This window comes from Amblyraja radiata, chromosome 6 (genome assembly GCF_010909765.2).
Source record: "Amblyraja radiata isolate CabotCenter1 chromosome 6, sAmbRad1.1.pri, whole genome shotgun sequence".
In the NCBI taxonomy this organism is placed as follows: Eukaryota; Metazoa; Chordata; class Chondrichthyes; order Rajiformes; family Rajidae; genus Amblyraja; species Amblyraja radiata.
In genome coordinates, this window is record NC_045961.1 from 18,240,625 (window position 1) to 18,262,539 (window position 21,915).

A 21,915-nucleotide genomic window follows, 5' to 3' on the forward strand; every position below is an offset into this window, starting at 1 on the left:
TGGGATGGGGGGGGGGGGGGGGGGGAGGGGATGAGGGGGTGGTTTGGGGAGGGGTGTGTGGGCGGGGTTGGAGGGGAGAGGTGTGTGGGTGGGGCGTATGTGTGGAGGTGGGAGGGTTGTGGGGGGGAGGGGGTTGTGGGCAGGGGGTGTTGTGGAGGAGGGGTTTGTGGGTGGGGAGGGGTGTGTGGGGGAGGGGAGGGTTGTGGGGGTGGGGGAGAGGGGGAGTTGTGGTGTGTGGGTGGGGGGGGGGAAGAGGTGGGGAGTGTGGCGTTGTGGGGGGAGTGTTGTGGGGGGGGGGTGTTGTGGGGGGAGGGGTGTGTGGGGGGGAGGGGTGTGGGGGGGGGAGGGGTGTGTGGTGGGGGGGGGGGCAGAGGGGGGGGATGTGTGGCGTTGTGGGGGGAGGTGTTGTGGGGGGGGGGTGTGTGGGGGGAGGGGTGTGTGGGGGGAGGGGTGTGTGGGTGGGGAGGGGGGAGAGAGCGCGGAGAAAAGACGGGGAAGAGCCATGGAGGAGAGTCCGGTATCACGGGGGAGGGGGGCAGGAGCCAGCGAGGGGAAGGGGTTGGCGGTACGATGGGGACTGACAGCGGGCGCCGATCGCTGGTCACTTCGCTGGTGATTCTCCTCCGCAGGGATCAGAGTCTATGATTTCCGTTTGCCGACATAGGCGCCATCTCCGACTCCGCGTTGGGCTGGGCTGGGTTGGGTCAGGCCGTTTCCGGTCCCTCCCTCCGAAACTTGTGTCCGGTTGGAGACCTTCGCCAGCCATCCAGAGCCTCCCGCAGCTCCAGTAAAGACGCGATGGCACAGGAAAGGGCGGACCATCCCATGGAGTGACAGTGGAAGGGACCAATCCGCGCGCCGCTGAATGGCAGGAGAGACAATCGATCTGCGCATGCACGTTTTTAAGATGTTTAAACCTCGATAACTCTTACCAGCTTCCACCGATCGGAACGAAACATGGTGCAATCACAGCACAGGAGAACGGTGAGTAAGCTGGCGAACAATTGTAGCGCTATCGTTTTTGCACAAATAGAATAATCGCCAAACCGGAACATAACAAGATCAGTTAGACAGAGAGATAGATAGAGAGAGATAGATAGAGAGAGAGAGAGATAGACAGAGAGAGATAGAGATAGATAGAGATAGATAGATAGAAATAGGTGGATAGATAGGTAGGTGGATAGATGGATAGAGATAGATGGATAGAGATAGATGGATAGAGATAGATGGATAGAGATAGATGGATAGAGATAGATGGATAGATATAGAGACAGGCTGACAGTCAGACAAATAGATAAATAGATAGATAGATATAGAGATAGAGAGATAGAGAGATAGATAGAGATAGGAAAGGTTTGGATGGACATGGGCCTAACGTTGCTGGGTGGGGCTAACGTAGTTGGGGCATCCTAGTCAGCATGGGCTGAAGGGCCTGTTTCCGTGCTATATGACGCTATAAAAATAAATGTAATCAAGTAGGAAAGTCAGAAATAGATAAAGGGGCATGACAAAAACCTGAGAGAAATATGAAACGGTTAAACTGGGTTTTGTTGATAGTGAGAACATAGAGATGAACATAGAACAGGAGAACACAAGAACAGGCCCTTCAGCCCACAATGTCTGTGCCGAACATGATGTGTAGACTATTTAATAAACTAAACTAAATCTCTTATCTCCTGCACACAATCCATATCCTTCAGTTCCCTGCGTATCCACATGACTATGCAAAGTCCTCATGGACACCACTGTCTTATCAGCACGTTCCAGGCACCCACCACCCCCTTTTACATACCTGCTCATTTTTAAACTTTGCCCCTCTCACCTTAAAGCTGTGCCCTGTATTATTTGATATTTCCATCCTGGGAAAAAGATTCTCACTGTGTACCCTCTTTATTCCCCTCATAATTTGATATACTTCTATCAGATTTCCCCTTAACTTCTGGCGTTCCAGCGAAAACAATTTGATTCTGTCCAACCTCTCCCTGTTACTAACACCTTGCGAGATGAGGTTTGACAGACCAAAGATGGACATTGGTTACAGGGCAACACAGCAGCACAGTGGATAGAGCTGCCTCACAGCGCCAGAAACCCGGGTTTGATCCTGATCTCGGGTACTTACTGTCTTGTGTGGAGTTTGCATGTTTTCTCTGTGACCGCATGGGTTTCCTCCGAGTGCTCCGATTTCTGCCCACATCCCAAAAACTTGCTGGTTTGTACATTAATTGGCCCTGGTGTGTCCCAAACCCCTCCCGCCCACGTACACACCTCGCCTCCCACCCCACAACACCGCCTCCCCCCACACCATGCTCTCCACCCCTCCTACACCCCCCGCCCACACACACCCATCCTCCCTCCCACCCCCCCCCCCCCTTCCCTCCCCTCCACACATGAAGAGGAGGGGGATGAGGGGAAGTGCTGGGGGATGAGGGGAAATGAGCCGCGCCTGCACAGTTAGGGGCTATGTATGAGTGGTGGAATATTGTGTTGGGGGAACGGGTTGCGTTGGGGAACCAGGCCTCCTGTAAGACTGGGACCCAACAGGTCCCACTTAGTCTAGTTGTAAATAAAAGGTATACGACTATAAATATATAATAGAAAAACATTCCATGTGCAGGAATGTTGACAATTCAAACTTGTGGAAGACCTCTGCCATAAGATTCACATTGAATTTATTGTTTGTTCCAATACATGTACATCATTTGGAAGACAGTAATGAGTCGCTGATGATGTTCGTAAGCACTTGCTTATGCTGTGTTCATCCATGCAGCATCCTGTTGACGTTCAGCTTCCACCGGCTCCACCATTCCACCACAATGACCTTGGTAAGTGTCTGAATTCCACTGTGCGGTGGTCACAGTCTCTCATACTCGCCACAATCCATGGGCCGGAAGCAAAATGCAGTGCAGACCGTCACTGGTGAGCTGTCAGTCTTGTGTCAGGAAGAGGTTTGGGTAAAAGCGCAGGCTTTCCACGGAATCGTCACGGCAGAGGTGGCCAAACTTCTCGGCGAGCAGCAGCCTAGGATTCAAACAGGCAGATGTGGAACCGTGTTCAGCACCATTCACCAATGGCAAACCTAGTGAGCATTACTCACCTCTCCTTGGCCAGCAGAACCGAGATGCCCACCAGCTTGGCGTACTCTTCAGAACTGAGGAAGCCTCGCTCTGACACCTGCACCCGGGGGGAGAAGAGAAATCATATCACTCGTTGTTAGCCAGCAGAGAAAAAGGAACATTAATGTACATATAAATATGTCTGATAATTTAGTCAGTCACACTGCACAGAAACAGGCCCTTCGGCCCATCTCGCCCATGCCAGCCAACATGCCCCATCTCCACTAGTACCACCTGCCTGCACTTGGCTCATATTCCTCCAAGATAGACACAAAAAGCTGGAGTAACTCAGTAGGACAGGCAGCATCTCTGGAGAGAAGGAAAAGGTGACGTTGTGGGTCGAGACACTTTGTCTGAAGAAGGGTCTCAACCAGAAACGTCACCCATTCCTTCTCTCCAGAGATGCTGCCTGTCCTACTGAGTTACTCCAGCTTTTTGTGTCTATCTTCGGTTCAAACCAGCATCTGCAGTTCCTTCCTACACATATGCCTCCAAACCTATTCTGTCCATGTACTTGTCCAAATGTCATTTAAATGTTGTTATAGTCCCTGCCTCAACTACCTCCTCTGGCAGCTCGTTCCATACACCCACCACCGCCCGTGTGAAAAAGTTGCCCCTCAGGTTCCTATGGAATATTTTCACTCTCACCTTGAACCTGTGTCCTCTTGTTCTCGATTCCCCTACTGGCATGGAGGTGACATTCATGTAGATGAGGCATTTGGTCAGCATGGGCAAGTCAGGCTGAAGGGCCTGTTTCCACGGTGTAAGACTCAATGACCACACATTACTGCAGGGGCAGAAAACCGGGGGGGGCCAGAGGGGACGTGTCCCCCCCATGTTTTGAGAGGTGGGGGACACCCCCCCCCCCCCAAGTTTTGGACATCCGGATTTTAAAATCTCCGCTTTCCGCGAGACAGTGGAGGTGGGACTGCTGATCGAGGGCACCGATTGGACGAGAGACGTCGGTCAGCAGGGAATGGGGGTGGGACATGATGATTCAGCATGATGATTGGCGGAGGGAGGAGTGGGGGGGGGGGGGGGTGGGACTGAGGATAAAGCGCGGTGATTGGAGGAGTGAGACGTGGCACAGACCTGCTCCTCATCCGTAGCCAGGATCGATCCCGGTCTCCGGCGCTGTTCCGACCCCACCCGACTGCCCCCCCCACGGGTGGCCAGAGAGGTCGGGAGTCAGACGGGAGCTGTACCCCCAGGCCGACAGCTAGCGCAGAGAAGCAGCGCTAAACCCCGCTCAACTCTGCCTGTCCCGCCAGGTTAATCTGCCTGGGCGTGCAGGAAATATGGCCAGCGCGGAGATGCAGCGCTGTTATTCCGGCAGTCCAGTCAGGTCTGTAGTTAGGCAGAGTTGAGCTGCATTTAGCGCTGGATTGAGCCTCCGAAGCCTCGCGCATGTGTGTGTGAGTGTGCGCATGTGCGTGAGGACGCCAAAAAATTGTGTACCCCCCTGTCCCCTCCATGTTTTGATAGCGAGTTTCGTGCCTGCATTGCTGTTTTTATATATTTAGTATCTTTCATCTGATCGGCTCACATGACGTTGTCATTTAGATGATGATTTATGGTCTGTACTGAACATTCAACTGTGGCAACAGTGTTGATTAACGCGCTGATCCTAGACGTGAGATCCCTTACCGTCTCCAGAGCTGAAGCAATCATTTCATCTTCATTATGTGACTGGAGTTGAACCACCATCACTCCACTGTCAAAAACGCGCAATCTGCACAATAAATAAATCTTCTGTTAATTAAAACAAGACTTGGTTTCTAACTTGCTCTCATCTCTCCAACCCTGACATGAACTATCTCCAACTCTTCCCATCCCTTCCCTGACTACATCTCCTTCTTCCACTTTCCCCTCCACATCTCCTCAGTGCCTCCATCCGTACGTGATGTCGACAGATGTTTGCTTAGTTTAATTTAGATACAGCATGGAAACAGGCCCTTCGGCCCACCGAGTCCACACCAACCATTCACACGTTCAATGTTATCCCACTTTCTCATTCACTCCCTAAATACAGACAACAATTTACAGAAGCCAATTAACCTACAAACCAGCACGCCTTTGGAATGTGGGAGGAAACCGGGGTACCCGGAGAAAACCCACGCAATCACAGGAAGAACGTGCAAACTCCGCTCAGACTGCACCCATGGTCAAGATGCAACCTGGGCCTCTGGCGCTGTAAGGCAGCAGCTCTACAGTTGCGCCACGATGCAGCCTAAAGTCTGAGTGTTACCGACCAGAAACGTTGTGTGTCCATTCCCTCCACAGAGCCAGCCAGACCTGCCGAGTTCCTCCAGCACTCTGTGTTTTTCTCCAGATTCCAGTGCCTGCAGCTCGATGTGTCTTCTGTTGCCCTTCACTGTGACTGACAGGGACATCACCAGATTATCTAGACTCCTGCACAACAGCTTCCCACTCTCTTCCTTTCCCAGATTGAAGGGAAATGTCTGATACCATCATTATCGCTGGTCATTCAGGAAATATCCAAATGTTTCATAGTACAATAAACTCTATGACACAATGAGGATCTTGCTTATATTGTTTCCCATGTTCAATTTTTTCCAGTAAAGAAGTACTCCGATGTGTCGTCAGCTGAAGGTAGGATACCAATGCTTTCAATGTCTCCATCATTCCCGCCAAACTCTGGAAACTGGGTCTCTGCGCATCCCTCTGCAACTGGATTCTCCACTTCCTCAGCAACAGACCACAATCAGTGGAGACTGGCCACAACACTTTTCACTATTATCTAGAATTATTAATTTATTGTATCCATGAATATTGTATATTTATCTGTGTGTTGTTGTGTTTATGGGAATGTTATGCTGCAGCAAGTAACAATGTTAGGTTGCCGGTACATATGAAAATTAAATGCTCTTGAGTCTTGCTGCGATATATTAATAATTGCAAGAAATCAAATGACTCGGGTGTGTGGAATGGGTGATCAGCTCGTCAGTGGATGGGGAATACAAGCATCAACTGATAATTGTCATCTACTGACTACATGCATAATTAGTATAGACACGCGTCCACTTGCCTCATTGGTAGTTCCAGAGCCTCGAACATTTTACAAGCATTCACTAAATCTTCTGGTGAGAGAAGCTGATGGAAACAAGATACAATCGTTACCAAAGGAATTGTTATTAATAGGAACAAGTCATGGTGCTATACTGCACAGAAACAGACCCTTCCACCCACCTTGTCCATGCCGACCAAGTTGGCATACTGGGCCAGTTCCCTTTGCCTGTATTTGGCCCATATCCCTCTAAACCCTTCCTATCCATATATCTGACCAAATGTCTTTTAAACGTCGCAATTGTATCCACCTCTATAGCTTCCTCTGGCAGCTCGTTCCAGATACAGACTACCCTCTGAGTGGAAAAGTTGCCCCTGAGGTCCCTCTTCAATCTCTCCCCTCTCATCTTAAGCTTGTGCCCTCTAATTTTGGAATCCTCTACTCTGGGAAAAAGACTGAGTGTTCACTTTATCCGTGCCCCTCATGATCTTGTACACCTCAATAAGGTCACCCCTCAGCCTCCTACGCTCCGAAGTAAAAAGTCCCAACGTCTCCCTGTAACTCAAGCCCGCAAGCCCAGGTAACATCCTGGTGAATCTCTTCTGCACCCTTTGCAACTTAACGACATTCTTCCTGTAGCTGTAGTTGTAAAACTACAGTTGTACATGGTCTTGGTGAGACCACACCTGTAGTATTGCGTACAGTTTTGGTCTCCTAATCTGAGGAAAGACATTCTTGCCATAGAGGGAGTGCAGAGAAGGTTCACCAGACTGATTCCTGGGATGTCAGGACTGTCATATGAAGAAAGACTGGATAGACTCGGCTTGTACTCGCTAGAATTTAGAAGATTGAGGGGGGATTTATAGAAACTTACAAAATTCTTAAGGTTGGACAGGCTAGATGCAGGAAGATTGTTCCCGATGTTGGGGAAGTCCAGAACAAGGGGTCACAGTTTAAGGATAAGGGGGAAATCTTTTAGGACCGAGATGAGGAAAACATTTTTCACACAGAGAGTGGTGAATCTCTGGAATTCTCTGCCACAGAAGGTAGTTGAGGCCAGTTCATTGGCTATATTTAATATGGGAGTTAGATGTGGCCCTTGTGGCTAAAGGGATCAGGGGGTATGGAGAGAAGGCAGGTACAGGATACTGAGTTGGATGATCAGCCATGATCATATTGAATGGTGGTGCAGGCTCGTAGGGCCGAATGGCCTATTCCTGCACCTATTCTCTATGTTTCTATGTTTCTAAAACAGATAAAAATATTGCTTTACAATGTTTAAACATACGGTCACAAAACGAAAAGTGATACTTGAACAATTGAATTTGGCACACCCTGGGTGCTAGTTTTAATGAACGACTGAGCTGCAACTTTAAGCACAGGTTGGCTGGTCAATGACAATAAATTACAATGTGAAAAGTCTGTTAACAGTCTGCCTTAGGCTTGGATGTAAAGTCAGCTGAAGGCCACCTTTAATGGGTCCAGTTTACATATGATGTTATTCTTTGAAGGGTGGGAAACAATTTGCACAGAGTGTGGCATTACCTCCATTCCTCGAGCCCGGTTCGTTAAACAATAGACCTCGGTCAGAGCCATCATTCCACCTTGTTCCTGTCAAGTTCAAAAGAGGTTTCAAAATAATTACATCCTCCAGGAACTGCGTGAACATTTCTTCGCCACGTAACAAAATGGTGCCATCTCCCCATTGCTAACTATTTCAACTCCCATTCCCACGCTGACCTTTCTGTCCTGGGCCTCCTCCACTGTCAGAGTGAGGCCGCATGCAAACTGGAGGGACAGCACCTCATATTCCACTTGGATAACTCACAACCCAACGGGGTGAACATTGAATTCTCCAATTTTAAGTAACCACACTACCACCCTCCTCTCCCTTCTTCCCCCATCTCCGCCCTCACACAATACACACACAATACACAATACAATTTATTTGTCACTTGAACCTCATAGAGGCTCAAATGAAATGTTGTTTCTACAGTCATACACACAAGAAAAAAAGACCCAAGACACAAAACAATTTACACAGACATCCATCACAGCGCATCTCCTCCTCACTGTGATGGAAGGCAAAAAAACTTATCTCTCCGCTGCACTCCCCATTCCCCTCCCGATGTCAGAGTCAAAGTCCCCGGTGGGCGATGGCAATTGTCCCGCGGCCATTAACGCCGCGCCGGGTGATGCAAGGCCGCGCTCCGGGTCTTGTTGTTGGAGCCCCCGGCGGGCTCTAGCAAAGTCCCGCAGCCGTTGTCCAAGCCGCGACGGGCGATGTCAGGCCCCGCTCCAGGCACTCCTCGACCCCGCGACTCGGGCGGGTGAAGTCGCCGTTGCGGAAGCCCCGAAAAGCGGTCTCCCAGCAGGGACCCGCGGGCTCCCGGTGTCACTTTCCACCGGACCTGCGATAAGCCTCCGAATCCCCGGGGTCGGGTCGCAGCCGAGCGCCACCACAGCTCCACCCGCTCCGAAGCCGGTCAGCTCCATGATGGTGAGTAGGTCCGCAGCTCCGCGACTGGAGCCCCAGGTCGTTCCGGTTGGAGGCCGCCCATGTTGCAGCCCCAATGACAACGGAGACCCGACAGGGAAAAGGTCGGGTTCTCCGTGCAGGGGAAAGATTTTAAAAGTTTCCCCCCCACCCCCCCCCCCCCCCCCACACACACACACACATACCCCATCAAAAAATAAATAAAAACTACATTAAAACAGGACAAAAAATAATCAAAAGACAGACGAACTGTAGAGGCCGCTGCGATGTGAGTCGCGCCGCCCACCGTTCCTCTTCTTCCCCCTTCCACCTCTCCCCTGTACCCCACCTTGCCGCATCTTCCCCCTTCCACCTCTTCCCCCCCCCCCCCCCACCTCCCCCACCTTCTACCTTCATTCCTTCCTCTAGCTTCACAATTCGCAACTTCAATCCTTTTGTTTCGCACCTTCTGTCTTCATCTCCGGCCTCTGTCCAATAAACTACCTTCATCTCTATCTATCTATTACATGCCAGGCTTTGTCCCACTCCTCCTCTCTTCCGGCTTTCTTCCCCTCGTCCCAACCCAACATCAACTATCCATGTTCTCCAGAGATGCTGCCAGACCCGCTGAGTTACTCCAAACATCAGTATTTGTTTTACAAAGGCGACGGCTTTGGAATGAATCGATTTTTAGTCCAAATCCACCCTGGTTTCATTTGGGATTCAGAATTTTGGGCGGCACCGCCGCGGCTGAGCTACTGACTCCCAACTACAGGTGCTGTCTGTATGGAGTTTGTACGTTCTCCCCGTGAGTTTTCTCTGAGTACTTCGGTATCCTCCCACACTCCAAAGACGTACAGGTTTGCAGGTCGATTGGCTTTGTATAAAACATATACAGATGTCCCCAGTGTGTGTAGGGTAGTGTTAATGTGAGGGGATCGCTGGTCGGTGCGGACTCGGTGGGCCAAAGGTCCTGTTTCCGCTCTGTATCTCTAAACTAAACTAATTCGGTTGAGTTCAGGCCCTGGCAGGTGGGGTGGGTAAGAGACACGCAGATTTGCTCACCTCCAAGGGGGCGTGCAGCATCGCCACCAGTTGCTTGGCCAGTTGCATGTGGTAGTGCGTTCCCGATCCATGCGTTTCCCTGGTGACTGGATCTGCTATGCCCATGCTCAGTAGATACGATTTGAAACGGATCGTCTGGGCCACAGAAAACACGCTTTTTAGTTTCACTAGTTTTTACACCTGGGTGTTTTGTGCAATGTAAGTGGACTAAATCAGCGCCGGGATTTAACGCAGTTCCAGGTTAAGAAATAATGGAGTTTGGAGAAAAATACAAATTTCTGTTGGGTTCAGCGGATCTGTTGTGAGGAGCATGTTTCATTACCGAGCTGCCAGTGGAGGTAGTGGAGGCAAGAACTATAACAACATGTAAAAGCCGCTTGGACAGGTACATGGACAGGAGCGGTTCAGAGAGAAATGGACCAAACGCGGGCAGGTGGGACTTGGTAGATGGGGCATCTTGGTCGGCATGGATGAGTTGGGCCGAAGGGCCTGTTTCTCCGCAGTGTGACTCTGTGATGTGGGCCTATAGGCAGCAGTGTGTAGCAGGGAGAGGAAGGAAGCATGTCGGAGATGAGCTGGTTATAGTGGGATGGGGAGGGTGGAGCAAGAGCAGGCAGACATTCTGCTGGGGCAGGGGCAGGGGCAGCGCTATGGATCAGCGGAATCACTGCTTGGCCAGTTGCATGTGGTAGTGTAACTGTGCAGCTTTGGTACCAGGAATGATGCTCGTGGCTGTGCTCGCCATCTATGTAACTCTCATCATGAACGCCTGTTGATTTGTGTCTTACCTCATCCTCAGAAATATCTCCCTGCTTCTCCTTGATTTTGTTCGCTATTGACTTCGACAAGTCCACCATCTCTTTGGCCTAAAACAAACGAGCTTTGGTCACCCATAGCCCACACAGAACATAGAACAACGCAAGTTGGAGGAACAGCACCTCATATTTCACTGGGCAGCTTATAACCCAGTCGTATGAACTTCAAAAGTAACCCTTGCTTTCCCTCTCTCCGTCCCTCCCTTCCCTTAGGTCTCAGACTAGTTTCACTGTCGTCCTGATTAATGTTACTGTTGATATACCTAATTCTCACCTTCCTCTCAGCCAACAATGTACCCCCCCCCCCCCCCCCCCCCCCCCCCCCCACCGGAAGGTGCAAGCAGACAATGGAGAATCTCTGCTCTCTCTGGATTCACTCTAAGGCCGACTACAATTGTCCACTGGGAACTCTCTGAATGGTTCCAATCTCTGTAGTGAGATCCTGGGATTCACAACATCACCAAGAATCCATCCTGACAGAATAAAATTAAATTAACACAGTCTGAAGAACGAAACATCATCTGTCCATTCCCTCCACAGATGCTGCTTGACCTGCTGATTTCTTCCAGCACTTTGTGTTTTGCTCAAGATCGCAGCACCTGCAGTTCCTTGCGTCTACTGGGAAATTTAAATTCTGAATTTCTATGTTGCAAGGCAAAAGCGATATTGCCAATTTATAGATTTTTTTTCAAAATGAGAATAATCAGCTGGTTGTGTGAGGAACTAACGTCGGCCATTTGTCTCGGACTATAACTTGACTGCAGCTTTCTTGGAAAGAGTAAAGTAGGCATGAAAAGTCAAACAACTTATAAAAAATTTTGAAGACCAATATGACAAAGGTACAATATGCTAGAATAGAACAGACAAGGAACTGCAGATGCCGGAATCCTGAACAAAATACAAAGTGCTGGAGGAACTCAGCGGGCCATGCAGCATCTGTGGAGGGAATGGACAGACGGTGTCTCGGGTCGGGACCCTTCTTCAGACTGATGGAGTAGGAGGAGAGCTGGGAAAGAGAGGTGGGGGCGGGTCAAAGTTTGGCAAGTGATAGATGGATACAGGGAAGAGAGTTAAGTGACAAAAGCTGGAGGTGAAAAGGAGACAAAGGGGTGTCAGATAAGGAGAGGAGGAGTGAAATGCAAGTGGAGGGAGGGATGTGGGTGGAAGGGGGAAGAGGGAGGATAAAAGGGAAATGGGGGGCCTGGGGATAGGAGATATTCGAACACATTCGGTGCTGGTGGCTTCTCTCTTCACGAGGTAAAATTAAGGTAGACAAAAATGCTGGAAAAAACTTAGTGGGCGAGGCAGCATCTATGGAGCAAAGGAATAGGTGACGTTTCGGGTCGAGAATCACAGAACATATTTAGAGATTAGTACACCTCTCTTGGCATTTTATTTGAGCTGTCACCCTTTCGAGACAATGATTACTTGAAGTTTACTATCATTAAATATGAAGGGACCCACTTACCACCTTATTCTATACCAAAGTGACATGGAAATTGCAGGCAGCACTCAGGAAGTCAGGTAGAGCTTGTGGATAGAGAAGCTCAGCCCAAGGAACCACAGATGCTGGTTTATTTTTTAAAAAGCCACAAAGTGCTGGAGTAACTCAGCGGGTCAGGCAGCATATCTGGAGAACATGGACAGGTGACATTTTGGGTCGGGGCCCTTCTTCAGACTGATCTCCATGGTCTCCAGAGATGCTGCCTGACCCGCTGAGTTACTACAGCACTGTGTGTCTTTTTGCACAGCTAATGTTTCGGGTCTGCTTCTCTCTCCACATATGCTGTCTGGCCTGCTGTAATTTTCCAGTGTTTGCCGTGTGTGGACCAGTGGTTTTTCTGTGATCATATGCATCTGGACTTCCGCATTTTTGGAATTTGTAATATTATAAAAATTACAACATGACTAAATAAATAAAAGTGGTAATTAAATTATATAGTCAGGCCCTTAAACAGGTTATCGAGCGGCGACAGTGAGGAGCAATGTGTGCACCATGTGTTCACAAGAAAAGCACTGCTCAGGAGTGGTTGGTTTGGGACACCAGTACTGGAAACCTCACATAACATGAGCAGATGAGGAGGGAGGAAACTTACCTTTTTCATTAATTGACTGAGATCTTCAAACGCCTAGAAAAACAAATCAGTTTACAATCACACCTCTGCAGACAGTAATAGTCAGAGTTATAAAACACACAACTATTCTGCTGTAATTAATTGACATTAAAATACAAACAGAATGCTGGACAAGTGCCCAGGTCAAAATGCATTAAAAAAAAAAACCATTTGGACAGACAGATTTGAAAGGTTTGGATGGATATGGGCCAAATGGGACGAGCCCAGTATGCCTACCCAAAAGCCTTTTTAAACACCACTATCGTATCTGCCTCCACCACCACCCCGGCAGCTCTCTTTTAAATCTCTTTTCCACTTGAAAATCTATTTAGTTTCTAGCTACACTAACAATACTCCAAACAATTTTTGTGTTTCTTTCTCATTCTACATTTCAGACTGAGTTTGGCTTGATTGTATTCATGTACAGTATCTGATCTGATTGGTTAGCACGCCAACAGAAGCTTTCCGTTGCACCTCGGTACATGTGACAATAGTAAACATAAATCTATCGCTGATAGCTATAAATTAACCTATTACTTATCGATAAAATTCATTGTTTTATTATTGTTTTACGTCTACTCAGATACCCTCTGCACCCATGGACTATCTTTAATCGCACTTTATCTTGCTGTAAACATCATTCCCTTTATCCTTTGTCTGTACCTGCTCTAGTATCTTTGGTCTGTACACTGTGGATGGCTCGATTGTAATCCATGTACACTCCTTCCGCTGACTGGATAGCACACACACCAAAAGGCTTTTCACTTTTTGTGACAATTAACTAAACATACAGTGGGAAAACATTGCTTTGGGTGCCACCCAGGCAGCTCAGATTATGCAGGAGGATAAAAGGGAGGGTAAAAGAGAAAATAAAGAGAGTGCAGAATACCGTGTTACAGCTATAGAGAAAGTGCAGGTAAAAAAAACTGCAGAGGCTACAATGTGGTAGGTTGCATGATTAGAAATAGACCCCAACCATATGAGGGGTCTGTTCAAGATTCTAAAGCTAGCAGCGAAGAGACTGCTATGACAACTGATTATTTCCAGTCATTTGAATGAAAAGAGAAGCAGGCGGGGTGGAAGATTGCAACCTTCGCGTGGTCTGCCCCGTTTCGACTAATGCAATCAACTCGACGTGCACAAACGGAAGATCAAATAGAACAAGTTGTCCAACAACTTTAGGCTGTGCACGCCACACGAAAGAAGAAGAAGAAGCAGGATTTCCTGTGTCTATTCCAATGTAATATTTTAAAACACATAGTGATGGTGGCTAGATACAAGCTATTTTCTTTTCTTAACATCAAGGCTGAGAAGGCTCAACTTTGCCTCCAAACTGAATTACAGAGTGTTGCCAAATTCTGGGGTAAAGTAAATAGGAAGAATTTGCTGGGGCGATAAAGCACAGGGTCTGTGGGTAGTTTGTGGACTTGTTTTCCTTTCATCGTCCACTGGAACAGTGTGTTGAGAAGGTTGCAAATGACGGCAGCGTTCAGAGGGATTCCATGAACAAAGAGAGGGAGCACACACCTAACAGGAACTTCCTCTGATAAACAGCGGGGAACTGCAGCATTCTTATCTGGGACAAACAGAGCCAGCAGGAAACCATGGCTGAAACCTGAGGGTCACTAACTGCTGCAAAACACCTCCATGGAGCAAAATAGCCTGTCGTCTCTAAAAGAGTTTAAAAAAAATAGTTCGGCAAACAGATTATTTTTATAGTGAAGCTTTGCTTATTTTTTTTCTTTTGGAGAAGGGCAGATTACATGAAGCATGAGAATGTTGTTGGCTTATTTTGCAGAATTCATTGTGTGAGTTATGTCCATTCAGCAACGACAGAGGTATTTTTAGAACTCTACAACAAAAAAGGATTCAAATGCTAGCAGTAAAAGGAGTTCAACCAGACTTCCTTCTATTCAGATTCCCAGCAAGGACCATCTGTCATTTTGTGTAAAACACAACGTGCTGGAGGAACTCAGTCGGTCAGGCAGCATCTGTGGAGGGAATGGACACAGACGACGTTTTGGATCGGGACCCTTCTTCAGACTGATGGAGTCGGGGGGGAGAAAGCTGGGAAAGAGAGGTGGGGGTAGGACAAAGCATGCCGAGTGATAGGTGGATACGACTGGGCAATTGGCAGATGGGTGGCGTTGGTGACATTCCCTCCACAAATGCTGCCTGACTCGCGGAGTTCCTCCAGCACTCGGTGTTTTGCTGAAGATTCCAGCATCTGCAGTTCCTGGTGTCTCCATCCATCCTTTTGTCTTACTACAGGGACCACCTGGAGTATTGTGTGCAGTTTTGGTCTCCAAATTTGGGAAGGACATTCTTGCTATTGAGGGAGTGTAGCGTAGGTTCACAAGGTTAATTCCCGGGATGGCGGGATTGTCATTTGCTGAGAGAATGGAGCGGCTGGGCTTGTATACTCTGGCGTTTAGAAGGATGAGAGGATATCTTATTGGAACATATAAGATTATTAAGGGTTTGGACACACTAGAGACAGGAAACATGTTCCCGATGTTGGGGCAGTCCAGAACTAGGGGCCACAGTTTAAGAATTGGTAAGCCATTTAGAACGGAGATGAAGAAACACTTTTTCGCACAGAGAGCTATGAGTATGTGGAATTCTCTGTCTCAGAGGGTGGTGGAGGCCGGTTCTCTGGATACTTTCAAGAGAGAGCTAGATAGGGCTCTTGAAGATAGCGGAGTCAGGGGATATGGGGAGAAGGCAGGAACGGGGTACTGATTGGGGATGATCAGCCATGATCACATTGAATGGCGGTGCTGGCTTGAAGGGCCAAATGGTCTACTCCTGCACCTATTGCCTATTGTCTACATAAATCGGACAGATGCAGAGCTCTGAGCTTGCAGTCACAAGGCACTGTGGACCTTAATCCACAGCAGCAGAAGTGTGGACCTCCGCAGCCTGTGGATACTGAGTCCACCAGGGTGTCAGCGCACCGCTGCAGGCGGTCCTCAGGGCAGAGGCCCCAGATCAAGCACTTCCATCATTCCACCAGAAGGTGGCGACACCGTGCAGTTCTGCTCGCCCCATTACAGGAAGGATGTGGAGGCTTTGGAGAGGGTGCAGAGGAGGTTCACCAGAATGATGCCTGGATCAGGGACTATTACCTATAAGGAGAGGCATGAAAGTATGGATTGTTTCCTCTGAAACATCGGAGGATGGGGGAGACAATAGAAGTATATTAATGCACCTTAAACCTATTCCCTCTGGTTATTGATTCCCCTACCCAGGGTTAAACACTCTGTACATTCACCCGAACTTTTACCCTCAGGATTTTATACACCTCTATAACATCACCTGTGAGACCTTCCTAGACTCCAAGGAGTAAAGTCCTTGCCTGCCCAACCTCTCCCATAGCTGAGGCCCGTGAGTGCCGGCCTTCAGATGACTATCCTGGTAACCTAACATGTGCACCTCCACTGTGTGGGATGGGACATCAGAACAGGCAGATACACCCATCACGGCATCTTCTAGGTTGAAGCAACTAAACCTTTCACATGACCCCAGGTTTCCGCTGTAGTATAATACATTCAGAAAGCACAAAGTATGGAATATATTTTAGCGTGGTTATATGTAAGATAAATAAATATAACAATATATTATAACATTAAGTTATATATTTTCTAGATTAGTAAGGGTGTCAATGGTTATGGGGAGAAGCCAGGAGAATGGGGTTGAGAGGAAAAGATAGATCAGCTATTATTGAATAAACTTGATGGACTGAATGGCCCAATTCTGCTCTTATAACTTATGAGCACATGAACATAAAAGAAGAATACAAACAGTATATCCCCTCATCAAACACCGCCCGGCCCACCGTGATTTCCAGGCAGAGGACATGTGATTGGACGGTGGCCCTGCAGTTGTGGTTCGCGGGTAACGGACTTACCTCCGAGATGTTTTTGTCCGTCTCCTTCCGTTTCTCTTCCAGCTTCCGCTCAATGCCCACAATTCCTACAGCCTTCACTCTTCCTGGCTGTAAAAAATAGGGAACAGTGCAAATGATGCATCTTCTATTCATTGTTTTTGTTTTTTAACAAATACAAATATTTCCTGCTATTTGTGATTATTAAACACTCACAAAGGAAACAAACTATGAAGGGAAGTCAGTTATTGTTAATAACAATGGCTGAGACTCAGTGAAGTTGCAAACCCCTTTAAAGTATCGTCATAGAGTCGTACATCCCGGAAACAGGCCCTTCGGCCCAACTCATCCATGCTGTCCAAGATGCCCATCTACACCAGTCCCACCTGCCCACGTAAGGCCCATATTTCTCCAAGTTTTTTCCTATCCATGTACCTGTCCAAATGTGTTTTTATTATTGTAGTATCTGCCTCAACTACCTCTGCTAGCTCGTTTCCATATGACCACCACCTTCTGTGTGAAAAAGTTGCCCCTCGGGATCCTGTTAAATCTTTCTCCTATCCCCTTAAACCTATGCCCTCTGGTTCTTGATTCCCCTTCGACTCTGTGCATTCACCCTATCTATTCCCCTCATGATTTTATAATTTAGTCTGACGGTCTGAAGAAGTGTCCCAACCCGAAACATCATTAGTCCATTCCCTCCACAGGTGCTGACTGGCCCGTTGAGTTCCTCAGGCACTTTGTTTTTTTTTGCTCAAGATTCCAGCATCTGCAGTTTCTTGCGTCTCTAAATATTTTAAAAAATCCATCATCTCTCAAACAGCTGGATGCATGAAAAGTGGCAAGAAGCAGGCAGCATAAAAAGGAACTGCAGATGCTGGTTTACACAAAATGACACAAAGTGCTGGAGTAACTCGGTGGGTCAGGCAACATCCCCGGAGAACGTGGATAGGCGACGATTCGGGTCTGGACCCTTCTTCCGACTCAGAATTACCCCAGAACTTTTCAATATAAATGGCAAATGGGTACAAGGCAGTAGAGGGTTTAAAGCTTGGGGTAAATCATGGAGATTCTGAATTGCTTCTTATATGTTTACACAAGTTTTGTTTGGCTCATCACAATAAACTTTGATGGGATTTGACAACAGCACCTACTTGTGATCTACCAGCTGGTACTGGCTGAGGCACCGAGATCCTCTCCCATCGCTTCTGAGATAGTTCCTCTGCGAGTCGTCTGTAAAACTGTGAAGACAATGTTAAACATTGATGAAAGCTAATCATAATTAACGACAGATGCTATTCACAAATATCCAACAGCAAACTGCAATTACAACAAGCACGTCTAGATCCTGAGTGGAATTCATTGCCACAGACCACGTGGAGACCATCATTGGGTATTTTTAAAGGGAAATTGACAGATTCTGAAAGTGACAAATTAGTACGGGTGTCAGGGGTTATAGGGAGAGGGCAGAAAAATGGTGTTGAGGGGGATTAAATAGATCAGCCATGATTGAATGGCAGAATAGACTCAATGGGCCGAATGGCATAATTCTGCTCTTATGACATGAACCTTGCATTAATGTACAACTGCTTTGAATGGAGTAAACTGCATTAATGGCTGGTCTTGGTTAATGCAAAGCTTTCCAAAGTGACTGAGAGATATGCATCTTCCCCAGCCTGCCCCTATTAAATATCTTTTAAAAGCTTTAATAGTGCCTGCCTCAACTATCTACTCCGATAGCTCCTTTCATAATCCCACCACCCTTTCTGTGATAAAGTTTCCCTCTCACCTTAAACATATGTCCCCTGGTTCTTGATTCCGCTACTCAGGGTAAATGACAGAGCGTGCACTCACCCTATCTATTGCCCTCATGATTGTATACACCTCCAAAAGATCACCCCTCATCCTCCTACACTCCAAGGAATAAAGTCCTAGCCTGCCCAACCTCTCCCTGTAGCTCAGCCCCTCATGTCCTGGCAACATCCTCATTAATCCTCTCTGCACCCTTGCCAAATGAACAACGTCCTTCCTACAGCACGGTGACCAAAACAGCACACAATACTCCAAATACAGCCTCAACAATATATTGTACAACTGTAACATAATATCTGAACTTGTGTACTCAATAACCTGGTTTATGAAGGCCAATGTACCAAATGCCTTCGTAAATCCTAATCTCCATTTTGGGGATAAAGTCAGATTATGATCAGGAATATATGAAACAGATGTACTCAATGTAAGCATGTGCAAGATTTCACTAATCCCTCAACCTGATATAAAACTAACCAAAGATGGGAGAAACAAGGAATTGCAGATGCTGGTTTTACAAAAAATAGACACAAAGTGCCGGAGTAACTAAAAAAAACTGTCAAAAACCTGAAAACAAACATAACGATTTTCAAGGGATATAAGGAAAAAAATGACCTGCGAGAGGAGGTAGTTGAGGCAGGCACTGTAACAACATTTAACAGAGATCTGAACAGGTACACGGATAGAAAAGGTTTGGAAGGATATGGTCCAAGCGCAAGCAAATGGGTCTAGCTTAGGTGTGGCATCTTGGTTGACATGAACGAGTTGGGCCATAGGGCCTGTTTCCGTGCTGTATAACTCTATGACTGCACTTCGAGGTAGGTATGTTGCAAAGCCTACCTGAAGCGTCGCTGAAAATCTGTCGCTGCGGGTGTGCGTGATTTTGGCGCCGTTTAGAGAGGGGGGTTTAAAACGCGATTTTCTCTAGGCTGTTCAAATCGAAGATCTTCAGCCTTGTAAAATATTAACGAAAAATCGCTGAAAGACCCCGTCGCAAAAGCTATTATTAGTTTTAAAGGCCTTGAATAATAGTTATAGTAGTTTAAAAATCAATCTCTAAACCCGCGACCACCAGCAACCGCAGGGTCTCATAAAGCAGACAACTTGAAGGTAAGCTGTATATTTTTACATTAAAAAGGGCTTCTAAAGATCCCTTTATACAAAGTTTAATATTGCGAGTAGCTCATTTTGGGCCCATTATATCCCGCAGTATTTTTCTGGGCATTTGAAGGTACAAATCTACTGCAATGTGAACGTTCTAAACCAGCGCGTTCCACAGGGACCCACTGGAAAGCTGATTTAAATGGGCATTTATTTACAGCAATTGAACACTAAATTCCTTCCATTTGGTCTATAAATTAATGTAAATTAGATTTAAAAATCATGTTTTATTGTGAATTATTTGTGAATATTATTTGGACATTTAGGCTATTTAAAAATGTTAATCATTTATTAAGAAATGGATAGATGTTTAGATCTAGTAATTGAAGTCTGAAATTAGCTACAATTAGGTAACTAACTAATTATATGCTTTAATTTCAGGTCATCCAAGTAAGATTATTTTATATTTGTTTCAGAATGCTTCAATCTATGATAACTGAAAATTTCATTCAGTTCTCTTAATTTTTAAGAAAGTTATGGGCTTTTGACTGTTCACGATCACAGCTTTTTTGTTATGTCCATAGAAAATCAATAGGGAACAAGATGCTCATTTCCGAGTATGAAAATGGCCATAACGTTTTAAATACTTGAGATGAAAGTGAATTAGGTGTCAAATTAAACTTATTTTTATGCTTTATCTGATGGGATAAATTGCAGACTTGATTTTTAAAATCTCAAAATTTTGTAACATTGCTACTTCAAGGTCCCTCAGGTAATGTAACCTTCAGCTATTTCAAGAGTCGTCCAGTGTATTTAATTGTCTCATGTACTGAAAATGGAGCAATAAAATTCTTACTTGTAGCAGCTTTACATGCCCCTAAACACGGTAATCGTAGATTACATATTAACCAAAAGATTCAATAAATAAAAAAAACATTATTGCAACAAACCCAAAGTCCTATGCGCAACCATGACAGTTTGTAGTTTATAGATTAGTTAGTGTTGTGCAGTGTTCAAGAGCCTGCTGGTTGCTGGGAAGAAGCTGTTCTTGAACCTGGAGGTCACTGTTTTCAGGCTCCTGTACCTTCTTCCCGATGGTAGCAGCGAGATGAGAGTGTGGCCAGGGTGGTGTGGGTCTTTGATGATGCTGGCTGCCTTTTTGAGGCAGCAACTGCTGTAGATCCCTTCGATGGTGGGGAGGTCAGTACCTGCGATGGACCTTCGATGGTGGGGAGGTCAGTACATGTGATGGACCGGGCAGTGTCCACCACTCTCTGTAGTCTCCTTCGTTCCTGAGCGTCCTTGTCACAGGAACCTCCAGCATATTTAACTCAGACCCACTGACCCTGATACAGTTCCTTCAGACAAGGCAATAATACTTAAATGTCAGATATTAAAATCCACCCAAATTCATCCCTGGCTTAACACTTTAGAAATATTTACCTAATACAACTTGTGGGGTTAAGATCTGAGATCAGAACTTGTGCACTGCCATGTCTACTTAATGAAACTTAAAACAAATTTAATCTTTTATTTGGAATTGTCTGTGTAAGATTTGGGACATGAGAAGATCATCAAAATAATTAGAAATAAACATGTAAGACTTCATTGATTATAATGTTTCATTCAAACAGGAAATATTGTTAGCTAAAATTAAACAGTATTGGTTCTATAATGAAGATCTTGCTTAAACCACAGGAATGAACATGGTTGCTAGTTATTAAAATGCTAAGCCTACTGTTCAATGGAGCTGGATACTGTGCGGACTCAAATAAAAAGGCAGTGCTGAGTAAAGCACAAAGTGCTGAAGGGCGGCAAGGTGGAGCAGCGGTAGAGTTGCAGCCCTACAGCGCCAGAGACCCGGGTTCAATCCTGACTACGAGTGCTGACTGTACGGAGTTTGTACATTCTCCCCGTGACCGAGTGGGTTTTCTCCAAATTCTTTGGTTTCCTCCCACATTCAAAGACATACAGGATTGTAGGTTAATTGGCTTGGTATAAGAATAAATTGTCCCTAGTGTGTGTAGGATCGTGTTAATGTGCGGGGATCTCGGGTCGACGTGGATTCGGAGGGCCGAAGGGCCTGTTTCCGCTCTGTATCTCTAAACCAGGGGTGGGCAACCTTGTTCTGCATAGGGGCCGGGACGCATGTCTGTGGGCGGATGACGGGCCACATCTATCACGTGTACGCATGGATCCCGCCCCGAATGGCAGGCATCAAATCGCGTGTTCACAGAAAGCAGACAAAAATGCTGGAAAAACTCAGCGGGTGAGGCAGCCCCATGCAATCCTTGCATGTTTCTCCAGCATTTTTGTCTACCAATTTTTCCAGCATCTGCAGTTCTTTCTTAAACGTGTTCACAGAAGGTGCGCGGCCGTGTGGGCGGCTTTGCGCAGGATGCTGTACAGCCAGAGCTCGGTGCTCGGGGCTCGGCGGGCCGGATGATTACGGGGAAGAATATCCGCCTGCGGGCCTAATGATTTCAGATTAAGGGCCGCATTCGGCCC

At 46.8% G+C, this 21,915-nt stretch overlaps 1 protein-coding gene across 1 annotated transcript in view; it reads right to left on the reverse strand.

Moving 5' to 3' along the window:
- Positions 1-2,657: 2,657 nt before the first annotated feature.
- Positions 2,658-21,915, reverse strand: part of vps36 (vacuolar protein sorting 36 homolog) — a 36,083-nt gene continuing 16,825 nt past the window's right edge. Inside the window, exons 5-14 of the mRNA XM_033022263.1 lie at positions 17,652-17,738; positions 16,522-16,608; positions 12,594-12,626; positions 10,471-10,548; positions 9,683-9,817; positions 7,687-7,752; positions 6,163-6,227; positions 4,761-4,845; positions 3,095-3,171; positions 2,658-3,018 (exon numbers count right to left, since the gene is read on the reverse strand). Of these exons, the coding sequence (XP_032878154.1) occupies positions 2,925-3,018; positions 3,095-3,171; positions 4,761-4,845; positions 6,163-6,227; positions 7,687-7,752; positions 9,683-9,817; positions 10,471-10,548; positions 12,594-12,626; positions 16,522-16,608; positions 17,652-17,738 (807 nt within the window). The 3' untranslated portion in view covers positions 2,658-2,924. The remainder of the gene's footprint in view (positions 3,019-3,094; positions 3,172-4,760; positions 4,846-6,162; positions 6,228-7,686; positions 7,753-9,682; positions 9,818-10,470; positions 10,549-12,593; positions 12,627-16,521; positions 16,609-17,651; positions 17,739-21,915) is intronic.